The following is a 12,162-nucleotide window of genomic DNA, read 5'->3' as shown; positions in this document are numbered from 1 at the left end:
TCACTGTTGGTTTGTAGTGAGGCTGAAGCAGAATCAGGTTATGATCTGCTTTCCCAAAATAAGGCCGCGGGGTGGCTCTGTATGCATCTTTAATGTTGGCTTACAGTAAGTCAATAGTCCTATTTCCCCAGGTGTTACAATCCACATACTTGGAGAAAGCAGGTAATGCTTTGTCCAGCGTCACATGGTTAAAGTCTCCAGAGATTAGCACAAGTGTATCGGGGTACTGCGTTTGTAGTTTAGCAACAGCGGAATGGATGATGTCACCCGCTATCTCCACATCCGCCCGAGGAGGGATGTAAATAATAACAACGATGACGTGTCCAGACTCTCTGGGCAAGTAATACGGACACAGACTTATGGCCAACAGTTCGATGTCCCTGCAGCAAGTGGAGATTTTGACGTTTTCATGTCCAGAGTTGTACCATCTTGTGTTCACATAGAGAGCAAGTCCTCCTCCTTTCCGCTTCCCGCAGTTATTTGCATTTCTGTCCGCTCTAATTGTGCTAAACCCGAGTAGCTCCAAGTTAGCATCTGGGATGTTAGTTGTTAGCCACGTTTCACAAAAACACAACAAACTGCATTCTCTGTACGTCCTGACATTTTTTACCAGCGCAGCTAGTTCGTCGATCTTATTTGGCAGTGAGTTCACATTTCCCAGGATCACAGAAGGCACCGAAGGCTTGTATCGTCACTTTCTCACTAGCCTCTTAGCTTTTAGCTTAGTGCCGGCTCTGCTGCCATGATACGATCTTCTTACCTCGTCAAGTAAATAGGGAACCACACGGGCATTTGTTCTCATCGCTTGAAGTTGACTACCTGAATAGATGAGTCTCGGCGTGTAAAAATCCATGTCCAAGTAGTAAAAGTAGTAAAAAGTGTCCAGGGGAAAGAGTCCACATAAAAGAAAGTGGTAGGAGTGATCAGTGAAATAGAGAAAAACAGAGAAAAAAAGTAGAAAGATAAAGTCATACACGAAGCTGCTGGAAAGGCTGCCACTCATGGCGGCGCCTGAGTCATTAATCTACTGTGTCAAAATGTGGGGTGAAAATTAAAAACTTACAGAAACAAAAGTTGGTTTAATTATAAAGACAAAGAGATGGGCAGCATCCTTAGAAGCTTTCCTCACCAACTTTTCCTTTTTGTTTTTTCTCTGTCTTTGCAGCAGAGAGATCCCTCTTCTTACTGAGGATTTTTGACCGCCTTAAACCTCCATTTTCAGTCTGCAAGTCTTTATCCACATCGACTGTGTGCATTAAAAGGGGAACAGGATTTAGAATTGGAGAGGAGGTAAACATTAAAAAAGATGTAGATTATCCATTCTACCCTGGGGTCTCTTTGTGAAAAATGTTCACCTCCTTATCATTGTTTCCTCCTACCTTCCTCCTCCTTTGGCACTTTATTCTTGCTTCTCCAGATTCTGGAAGGGTCATCAAGGATTGTGTTGGCAGGGATACTGAAGTCTGAAAGTGGAATCTCTTCTAGTGTGGCATCTACCTCATCCATGGCTGGAACCACTTCAGAAGGTGATCCTAGTTATATACAGAAATGATTTAGCACAAAGATAATCATTGGTTATTATGGAGCTTTTTAATTTTTGTTTCATGGTGTCTGAGCATATTTTAGCATTCAACACATTTTTTTCTGGTAAGCAGAGCTATTCGTATATGTTGGAGAAGAGGAAGGCTTCAGGTCAGAAACCAAAGCAATGCACAATTACAGTATACTGGCTGGACTGATGGCACAATTATTTAATAGGATAATGCAGTCACTGGCACAATAATGACAGTGCCAAAAGGCAACTTCAGGACCAATGCCTCTTATTGTATGCCATGCCTGGTCATTGTCTGTGTGGTTTACTTACATTCTCCCCATGTTTACATAGGTACTGTATTTTTTTTCACTACAAAAAATAGTAGACTGAATGGTCTCCTCTTGTTTGCCAGGTTTCTTATTTTCTATGGGCAACATATGACCACTAATGTACTACGAGTGCAACACATCTGTGCTCAGGATGTGGAGTGAGGGAGATTTCATAGACCAAGGGAGGAATAAGACAAGAAACTAGAGTGGTGGGGTCAGTGGCACCAAAACATGATGTATTTTGAAGGCGAAAAGAGATTGCTTTAGGTGCGAAGTGTACATTATAAAACAGGCCATGAGAAAAATAACTTAGCCTAGACAAGTGGGTTAGTAAACCCTTAAGATGTAATTAGAAGTAGTTTATCTAAGCCAAGTGAGGATTGGAAGCAGCCAGTTCAATAGCAAGGCAACTTTGTTTTAATTGCTATAAATTGCAAGCAGACTAGTCAATAAACCAGAGAGAAAATGGACTAACCAATTTAAAACATAAATTTATTAACTACAATTAATCTGATTCAAGGTTACAGGGGCTGCAACTTGTACTAGTGACAATGGGCGCAAGGCAGGATCCAATATACCCAAATGCTCATATTCACATGTCGCCAATTTAGAATCTTACTAACTTCTTGCTAACATTTTTTTGATGTGGAAAGATTACAAAGAGAAAAATAGCAATTGGATTTAAATCCAGGATTATACTGGATCAATTAGGACACCATGCTACCTTCTAGTACATTAATTAGGGAGGAAGTATAGACGAGTCTACTGCTCGATTCTCAAGAGAGTATCAAATTTGACACAAAAAAAGAGGAACTGGGGTATGTGAATAAAGCATATGTGCCCCTGAAAAGTAATTTGTGAAAGATCTTTGGTCATATATAATTTAAATAGTCACATTTCAGAATTTTAAATACCTATAAATTCAAATATTGAAATTAATATTTATAATAAACTCCCAGTTTGTCTCCCTCATTTTAATTGTAGGTGACATTTCCTTTTTAGCTTCATTATGAATGCATTGACTAACAAGCCGGTGCTCAGACATTAATGTTTAAGATTTTCATTGGAGAAGCACATACATGTACAAGTCATTCTTGGTGAAGTGGTACTGTTACACAGAAAAAGAGCAATGTAACCAGTGAGATGTATTATTACCTTCTTTCTTTATATCTTTCAAGTAATGGCAATGTGAAAAATAAAACTATGATCCTTCTTTTCTAACTTTGTGTTTACAAAACAACCTAAACTAAGCAAATGTTGTTAGTGCCAGCTTCCCAGTCAGTATTTTAGGAGTTGTTAACCTCCCAGCTAAGCCTGTCTGGGAGAATATGTCTGCTGACCTCATTAGCACTACACAAGAAAAGGATGATGGTACTATGGCTTCAGTTTGTACTGATCAAGAGGCATAACTTGCCAGTGCCGGAGAAAGAATGGAAAGAATATAAACCAAGACTGGTCATCAAACATGGTAGCAATGACCCTTTTCTCACTGAAAAGGACATTCATTTAGTTCAGGAGTAGTAGATAAATGTAGAATAATGATGCACCAAAAATTCTGAAGAAAAAAAAATTATACGTTCCAGAACAGTTTATCATATAAATGGCCATTCAGATCTTCAAGATAAATTGAAACGAGTTTCTCCCAAAAATGGAAATTAAAATTAACAGTAATTTTAGTATAAGATCTTTGAGATCAGCCCTCATAGTATCTCTCTATATATAAAAAAATCCTGGAATGGAAAAGCAAGGCGACGATACGTGATCTTCTCGGAAGTTCTCGGAAGACTTGAAAAAGACCTGCGAGACAAAAAAGACTGGCCACAGAGCGTCTCGCGGGGACCGTAAACATGAGACTTGGTGCTAAGAGATTGTCCCAGGGCAGTCTCGCGAGGACGTGGAACATAAGATTCTTGCAAGACACGCCCTTCTTATCAAATAAGAGCACGGACAGCCAGCAAAACATTCAGTCATGGAAAGTCATGTTGCACACACTGATCCTGTACTCTCAGCAAAGAAGAAAGAGCAGCACGGAGAAAAGAGACCCAAGGTGCAAGACAAATGCAGAGAAAGATACAGAATATGAAAGCAGTAAAATTCAAAAGTATTGTAGCATCCCAGCCAAGCTGAAGCCTTTTTTATTTTAAGTGACTGTTAGGTCCGATCGAGGGAGGGCAGAGTACAGCACAGAGACTGATAGCTGGGTGCTGATTGATGCGGTAAGGGGGAGGCGAGACCCATGGGAGGAGGGGGTGGAGAGGGTGCTAGAAAGTTGTGTTTGGGGTTACGGAGTCGGCTATTGTTAAAGTAGAACTTTTGTGACACTTTATTACATCAGTTGCTGCAGTATCAAAAAAAAGATAGTACAGATAGTCACAGAATTTCAAAAACAGGGTTTAACTCACATGCAATTATTGGTTACTTTACAAAAAAAAAAAAATTACATGCTGATGATGTGGATTGTTTTGTCTGTGCTGAAATTCCAAACAGAGAAACCTATCCTAAATTATGGTACAAAGTCATTAAACACATGTCTCACTGACCTCATTTAAAAGATTCAGCATACTGAGACACAAAAGATTCCAAATATTGTTTTTTACAGAAGTTCTGAAATAAAAGTGAAACTAATGAAATAGCAACAATTCAAAGAAAAAAAACATCTTACAAGTGTGTATCCGGAAAACCAAACAGGGGGTTAGTGAGCGAAGCAAGCAGGGGGCGAAGCCCCCTAGTCTTACATATATTTTTAGTGATCCATTTCCACCTCAGCCTAAAATCAACATGGTCTGGGGAGACATCACCTAAATCTCAAAGCAAAAATTGTTCCCTGGTGACAAATATCATCTTAACCAGTAACAGCGCATTTCACGATAACGTGGAGTGAATACACTTGACTTGAGCATTCATAGTTTTCATACTGTTTCTCTGTACGTTTAGCATTTGTTTGCTCAGAGGTTGATGTGTTTGCTGCTTCCTGATCAGCTCTTCTTTTCTCCACCCTAGCGGCCTGCTTCTTCTCTTCTTTCGTGTGCATCTGATCTGCTTTTAAAACTGATTAAGACAGTGTTTGTGTTGCAATTACTTAGTACATTTTCCTTAATTTTTCACTTAATTTTGCACTTGGAAGTGTTCAATCTGCCTCAAGAATGATTTAAGATATGAAGAGGCAGGGGAAGTGACAGCTAAGATGGGAGGGAATGAGAACAGTGCCCATACGCATGCACCACACGGCCACCCTGCTGATTGCTGCTGATAAAAATAAAAAGAGGAATATCCTTGGAGGTCAATTACCACCCTGAAAGCGGATAGTAGATGTCACGTAGTATATGTGTACTAAATTTCAGGTCAACAGGTCAAATGGTTCGGCGAGCTATAGGTGATTTAAAATCTTGGAAAGACAAACAAACAGCCAATAAATCAGTGTACCAGAAAGGAAAAGTAGAAAATGGGCAATCAGGCCCATAAAGACATGGTCCATTTGCCTTATTTATTTCATTATTTCCTTTTTTAGTATGTGGACATATGGTGAGCCATTCAAATCTTATATGTACAGTTGTGTTACAGTGGTGCCACTCTAGAGGCAGTTCTAACCTGATGCAGCAGTAGATTCGCAGTTTAGCTCTACATGTGGAGACGACTCCTTTTCTTTTGATATCCGCAGCATCCGCAATTTTGCCTGCATTTCGGGATTTGCCTTTACCATCTGCACTTCCTGCCGCTTACGCCGCTGCTTTTTTTCCAGAAGGTTTCGCTGTAACAGAGAAAAAAAGTGATTTGTTGTCAGAGCTCTTCAGAGTGTGACTGGAGTGACAAATCCCTAAGAAAGGCAGTTGAGGACCTGAACATCAAACTGGAGAGGTGGAGCCACACTCCTCAAAGTCAACCACTAATAACGTGAAAACAGACTTAAAAGGGTCCGATAGAGCTACCAACGCCATCACTATCATCAACAGACAGGAGGTACTGTACCTCTGAGTATAGAAACACACAGAATTTGTTACATATTACATATTAGGTGAATGTTACAGAACTAACTTCTTAGTACCAATCTTTTCCACAAACGTGATCTCGACACAGGATTGTCTTAGAATAAAGCTGAGTTCAGTGATTTTTCTGTGAAAAGCAGGTGTGAAGCAATTTCTCCATTTTGAAATTCTGAATGAGGTAACACATAGGCATACTCCTTACTGGAGATGATGAGCCTAGTGATAAAGAATCAAATCTGTGAAATATGGAACCTGCTAACCTACTATCTCCAACAGTTGCTAAAATATTACAAAAATTATATTAATGTGACTTTCACAAGCAAAGTACACTAACAACAGAATGCAGCTAAAGCAATGAAATGGCTGATGCTTCATGGTTTTAGAAAGTTATTTTTCAATTATGACTTACTGCATCACTGAAATTCATACATTTTCCTAGTGAAATAGCACCTATTGTTATTTAAGATTAAGTCAGAAAGGAACTGTCATGGTCGCAAGAAGGTTTCATTAGGTCCAGACAGACCAACTTATTAAATCGAATGTTTGAAAATTTTTGCAGAATGTTATACACAGCCAATATCATTAACAATAAGGGTCAAGAGATCTTTTGCTAAATTGTAGTAAGAATGCTCAGCTCAGAGTCATAATTCTAACCCAAATAGTGCTTACAAAAAGTGTTCTCTTGAATAGACGCTACTTTACCCATATGGCCATGTTATATATAATGTGACCACGATGCATATACATCATGTACCTAGCAACAAAACAGCACAATAGAGAGCAGTGTTTTGGGTAATGCATTCAAAGTAATGTGCATTACTTAGTCAGATTACCTTTAAAGAGATGAGTAATCTAATGTAATGCTTATTTTTTGAAGTAAAAATACCTATGCTGCTGAAAACAAAACAGGATACATGTAACTGTGTTACTATGAAAATTTATTCCTGACAAAAAAAACACATTTCTACGTAATTTCACAGAAATATTATTTCGTAATATAATACACAATTGCACTCCAGCCCCAAAAGTTAAGTTGGTACATAGTGTGCAATCAAGTTAAAAGAACTGAACAAATTTAAATTTAATCCACTCAGTTTAGACAAAGAGGGCCAGTGATGCATGTGTTGTGTGAGGGGTCTAGATTGGTCAGTATTTCAGAAGGGAAGACAGTAAAAAGGAGAGTTTTGGACTGGTTTTGGGTTGCAGTGTCAGCAATCTTCTTTTGAGTGTAATACCTTTCAATTTCTGCCATTGGGATTGCAGTTCGTATATTCTTTATTCGTTATGAAGAATGCTGATTTGGCTGTCTGCATTGAAGTCATCCTATGGATCCCACTTCAATAATACAGGCATGAACACTGGAACTTCAGTGAAATGGTAGAAGAAAGTCATTGAATATTCTAAATTACAATTTTATCATTTAACATTGATTAAATCTTGGTATTGCTATGGAACTTTGTTTAGTTTTTGTTTCTGTGTTAATGCATGTAGTATATGTAGGGTGACCTGACATCCACGGTCCTATTTTCAAGATATGCATCCCCATTAATAACTGAAATAACACAATATGTCCTGTTTTTAATAGACTGGCCATTTAATAAAAGTATATTGTGCGATAAACATAGCCCCGCCAAGCTATTTAAATGCACACAAATGGGGAACCCACCCATTAAACATCGAACAACACACACAAAACTACCTGTCCCATTTGATAAATAAATTGTGTCCTGGTTTGGAACTTTCAAAGTATCAAAGTATTTGATCATCATTACTGCTGGTATTTCTATAAATATTTGCTCTGTTTTTTAATATATTTGATATTTTTTACTACATAGCATATTACCTCTATGAGGTTTGGCAGGATGGATTGGACTGGGTGTTGCCCTGGCAATCCTCCAGATAAAAAAGTAAATCACCAGGTAAACTGGCATGTCAAAGAGGACCAGGGTTATTTTTAACAACTTGAACGTAACTGTCAAGACATGGATGCTAATGTTTAGAATAAAGGCATCATATCCAGGGGTGTCCCAATCCGATACTGAAGGGCTAATTTCTTTCCTGCCACTTTTTTCAACAGTGACAAACTTCAGATATTAATTTGCTTCTTCTTCCTTATTTTTAATTTTTCCTCCAAATTGCTTCTCTTTTGCCTTAAACGGCAACCAAACAAAAGCAAGATGTGAAGTTAGCCAAAAGAAGTGGCCTTCAAGCTTCAACCAATTTCACCTCAACCATTTTCTTAATTAGAAGCTGATTCTTCTTGTTAGTTAACCCCATTATATAATTCCATGGTTTGCTAGTGCTCTCCTCCTGCCACAGCAGACATTTCCAAAACGCTTATTTTTCTAAAAGCACCATCAAAACATTTTCTGGACCTAAGCATAGCAGCTCTATTTTCAGACATTATATGATGAACATAGGTTGGCAGGTCATGTATTGGCTTGTTTTGTATCTCATTATTGTTTGGCTGCTAGTAAAGGAAAAAAGAAACAATTGAGGGGTCTGAGTCTTAAATAGCAAAGTCAATTAAAATTATAGCAAAAGAAGTTGATCAGCTGAAAAACTTTAAGAAAATGACTAGAATGAAAACCTACAGCCATTGTAGCCATTGAGAATCAGATCTAGACAACCCAGTATAAGCTAATCAACAACATCATTATGTATTAGCAAAAACATGTGCAAAAATGTCAGGGTAACAATATTAAGCCAGTCATTGTTAGGTTGCTAACTGTGATATAGTCATTTCCAGGGACCATAAAATGTCCAAATTATTGTAACTAAGCATGAAGCTTGTTATCACTAGACTGACTACTATTCAGTTGCCCCCTTCTGGATATAGAGCTGATTTCTAAAACAAAAGCAAGGTTGAGGTAATAGAATTTTAGATAGTAGTTTCATGGACCTATATATACAGTATATATATTTTTTTGTGTATCTGTATAGTGCTGCTGGAATATGCGAATTTCCCCTTGGGATTAATAAAGTATCTATCTATCTATCTATATATCTATCCATCTATCTATCCATCCATCCATCCATCCATCCATCCATCCATCCATCCATCTACAGCATAATTAGGAATAGGAGGAGAATGCCCATAGTGCATGCAGATGTACATTCAGGAAAATAATAGAACACATGCAATAAAAATAATTAAATGTTCTCATTGCCCCTCAACCACGACATTTTATTTCTCTGAGCCTCACATAGTGAGAAAAACTCCACGCCATGGCTTGCCAACAAATTAAGAACCCTTTAGAGGAAAAAGTGGTGAGTAAACAAGCCAAGGATATTAATTTCTTCACTGCTGCTTATGACAAATGTAGCTTGCTCAGCATTGCCAAGACCATCTACAGAATGAAGTATAAAATGACCAAACATTCTAAGACCCAAGAACAAATGGAGTCAAAAACAAGTCAATGCCCATTAGATTGTATTTTAAAAACTTTTTCATTTGGGAAGTGTCGTTTTAAGAAAGTGTTCATAATTCCATTATCTTATAACCTGTTCATGAGACTGGCATGGGAAAGGTGCTACAGTATATAACTAAATTATTATTATTAGTCTCTTAACACAGTTAGTTAAGCTGTTACAAAGAAGAAGAATGATGCAAAGCTCTGAAGCAAGATGGACATGATATAACATCAGTGTTTCATTTTTAGTATTTAGATATGGGACAGGAAATTTTAAATATCTTTGTAACAACCATCACAAAATGGAAACAAAGGATTTGCAGTACTGTCTTGGTAGCATAAAATATTTTCCATTGTTGAATGCCTGTTCATTTCTACACCACTAGACTGCTGCTCATCATCAACAAGAGCAGCTCAAAATTTAAGATTGTGTCATGTACAGCTACTTGCCTCATGAAGCACAGAGGACTATTGGACAAAAACCAAAGACACATAAAGTGTACAAAAAGAAAATCATTCTAAGACCTGAGAAACTTCCTTAGGTTTAATATAATCTAAATCAAATCTGAAAAGAGATTTTTTTGAATGAAATGTACATGTTCATGGTGGTATAGCAGTAGTGATGCAACAAGGAGACTGGGGTTCATGTCCTGGGTGCTTCCTGTGTTGAGCTTGCCTGTTCCATCCCATCTTTGCATGGGTTTCCTCCAAATATTCCAGTTTCCTCCCACAGTCCAAAGACATGCAGGTTAAATGAACTGGTGTTGTTAAATTGTCCCTAGGATATGTTTGTGTGCAAGTGTGCTCGCCCTGCGATGGCCTAGCGCCTGTCGAGTGGTTGTTAATGCTTTGTACCTGATGATTGCTCCAGTTCCACCACCAGCTCCCCCAATACACTGTGGAGGATGAGCAGGTTTAAAAATAGATTAAATAACGGATGGATGAACAGAGATGCACAGGTCAAACAAAGAATCAGTCAAAGCAAACTGTATCTCTAATGGCCATCACCAAGGAGAGAAATTAAATTATATAGAAAAATGAAGTGTGAATATAGAAAGAATAATGCTGTTTAGAAAATTTTAAGTGTGTTTTTATCTGGTTTGGAGTTTTTTTTGTGACAATTTTATTTCTGATCTATTATTATTCATGTTTTTTCTGATCTCATTTTTTGTTACCGTCTTGTTACTCTTCTTTATTTGCTGCCATTTTTTCTAAATATCACCACATTCCCATTTGTCATAGGATGTTAGCTTTGCTAGAAATATGGCCACATAGCAGGTTTTATAAACTTTGGTCGACGTTCTATACAACTAAAAACTTTAGCAGCAGTTAGCTTCTTCACCAATCAGACTCTTAACATGAGGATTTTGACTGCTTTTTTGAAGAGTCGACTTTGTTTTTCCCCCTCTTGGTTTGTTTGTTTGGTTATATCTGTCTTTCAGACTTTGACCTCTGCTTGCCTCTGACCTTCTCTTGTACCTCTTTATCATCACCTGGCCTCCATTTGCTCAGAAAATTTTCAAAATTACTATTGGATCCATAACATCTACCATTACCTTTATATCCTCTTTGCAAGGAGATTCCCCTTTGTCAGCTCTGGTCCTAAAAAGACCCAACCAACATGATTTTCATAGTTTGTGCATTTTTTTTCTGGGGTCTTACCTGGCTAAGTGATTAGTAAGTGATAAAATAAATGAAAACAATTTAGCACTAAGGTGGAGTTGCCAGGATAATTTTGTAGTAAATTGAAGTTTCTAGAACATTTTATTATTAAGTAGGAGTTTCAAAAACGGTTTAGTAGCAAGTCAGAGTTTCTCTTTTAGCCCTTTTAGATGCTTGGCCAAAACAAAGGAAAAGAGAGGGAAAAAGCCTGCTATGGCCAACATTACCAGTCATTCCTTGAAATCTTAAGCTGACTAATGAATCTGAACAACTGAAGTTGGAGAATCTGGTAACAGAACGAACATCATTCTTCTTTGTTGTCCTTATGGAAAAAGGCAAATAAAGGTCTCAGCCATTTCTAAGGAAACCTCCAGAACAGTGGACAATAACTTCAATGAATGACAGCATGCAAGATGGTAGTGAACAATGCCACGTAAACGAAGAACAAGTCTCATCATGAGAAAGGATAAGGAACAGAAACAGTTTATCCTTCAACTATTTGCAAACTATTGCAAGAATTTTTGAACTTCAAAAATAATGCTAGTGTTGAAGACTTAAAAGTGTGATACAGTTTTCTGCTGTTCAGTTTTTTATACATTTAATAAATATATTTTTTTAAACCGAAGGGCCAGGACCACCCGTGCATCACTGCCAAAAAGGCAGGCAGGGAAGCAAGTTACTTAGTGGTTCATTGAGTGCGTTTTCAAAGAGTTCACTGAGTATTGCAATTTTTCTAATTTTGCTGTTTTTGGGATTATTTTTGCTTCTGTTTCTAGATAGTGTATTGGGACTTGTTTATCAGGGAACTTCTGTTTGCTCTATTGTGGACTTTCTTGTTATTTATTATTTGAATAAATCCTGTGTTTTGTTAATAATGATTCTTGTGGGACATGTCACTATATAAGCCAGAGTTTTCTTGGTTCTCTCGTAATACTTTTTGAAAATATCTGAGACTCTCTTATTTTTGAATGTTTAACATCTGTTCTCTATTTTGGGGCCTGGAGATACCCAAAGATTCAGCCAGGGAGGATTCTGCCTACATTTTGTGGGTCCTTTAAAAGTCCTCACCCATTTCACTATTTTGTGGTGCCTGTATCACAACACAGATGTCTGGTTATCTAATGATACTGGTCTGTACCAAAATCATCCTATGCAAGTTATTGATTTAGGTGTGCTAAATCTACTTATGAAATTTGAATTTCTCCATCCAGACCATATCTGTGAGATGTCAGATTAATGAA

At 37.6% G+C, this 12,162-nt stretch overlaps 1 protein-coding gene across 2 annotated transcripts in view; it reads right to left on the bottom strand.

The window, feature by feature from the left end:
• LOC120543171 (tubby-related protein 3-like) overlaps window positions 1-12,162 on the bottom strand; it is a 71,658-nt gene that overhangs the window by 37,952 nt on the left and 21,544 nt on the right. The window contains exons 4-6 of one of the 2 annotated variants that reach the window (XM_039776081.1): window positions 5,452-5,611; window positions 1,380-1,532; window positions 1,130-1,246 (exon numbers count right to left, since the gene is read on the bottom strand). In XM_039776081.1, the coding sequence (XP_039632015.1) occupies window positions 1,130-1,246; window positions 1,380-1,532; window positions 5,452-5,611 (430 nt within the window). The remainder of the gene's footprint in view (window positions 1-1,129; window positions 1,247-1,379; window positions 1,533-5,451; window positions 5,612-12,162) is intronic. The other variant, XM_039776082.1, reaches the window with a different exon arrangement.

This window comes from Polypterus senegalus, chromosome 13, assembly GCF_016835505.1.
Source record: "Polypterus senegalus isolate Bchr_013 chromosome 13, ASM1683550v1, whole genome shotgun sequence".
NCBI classification, from domain to species: domain Eukaryota; kingdom Metazoa; phylum Chordata; class Cladistia; order Polypteriformes; family Polypteridae; genus Polypterus; species Polypterus senegalus.
This window is presented reverse-complemented; position numbering and strand designations above follow the sequence as displayed.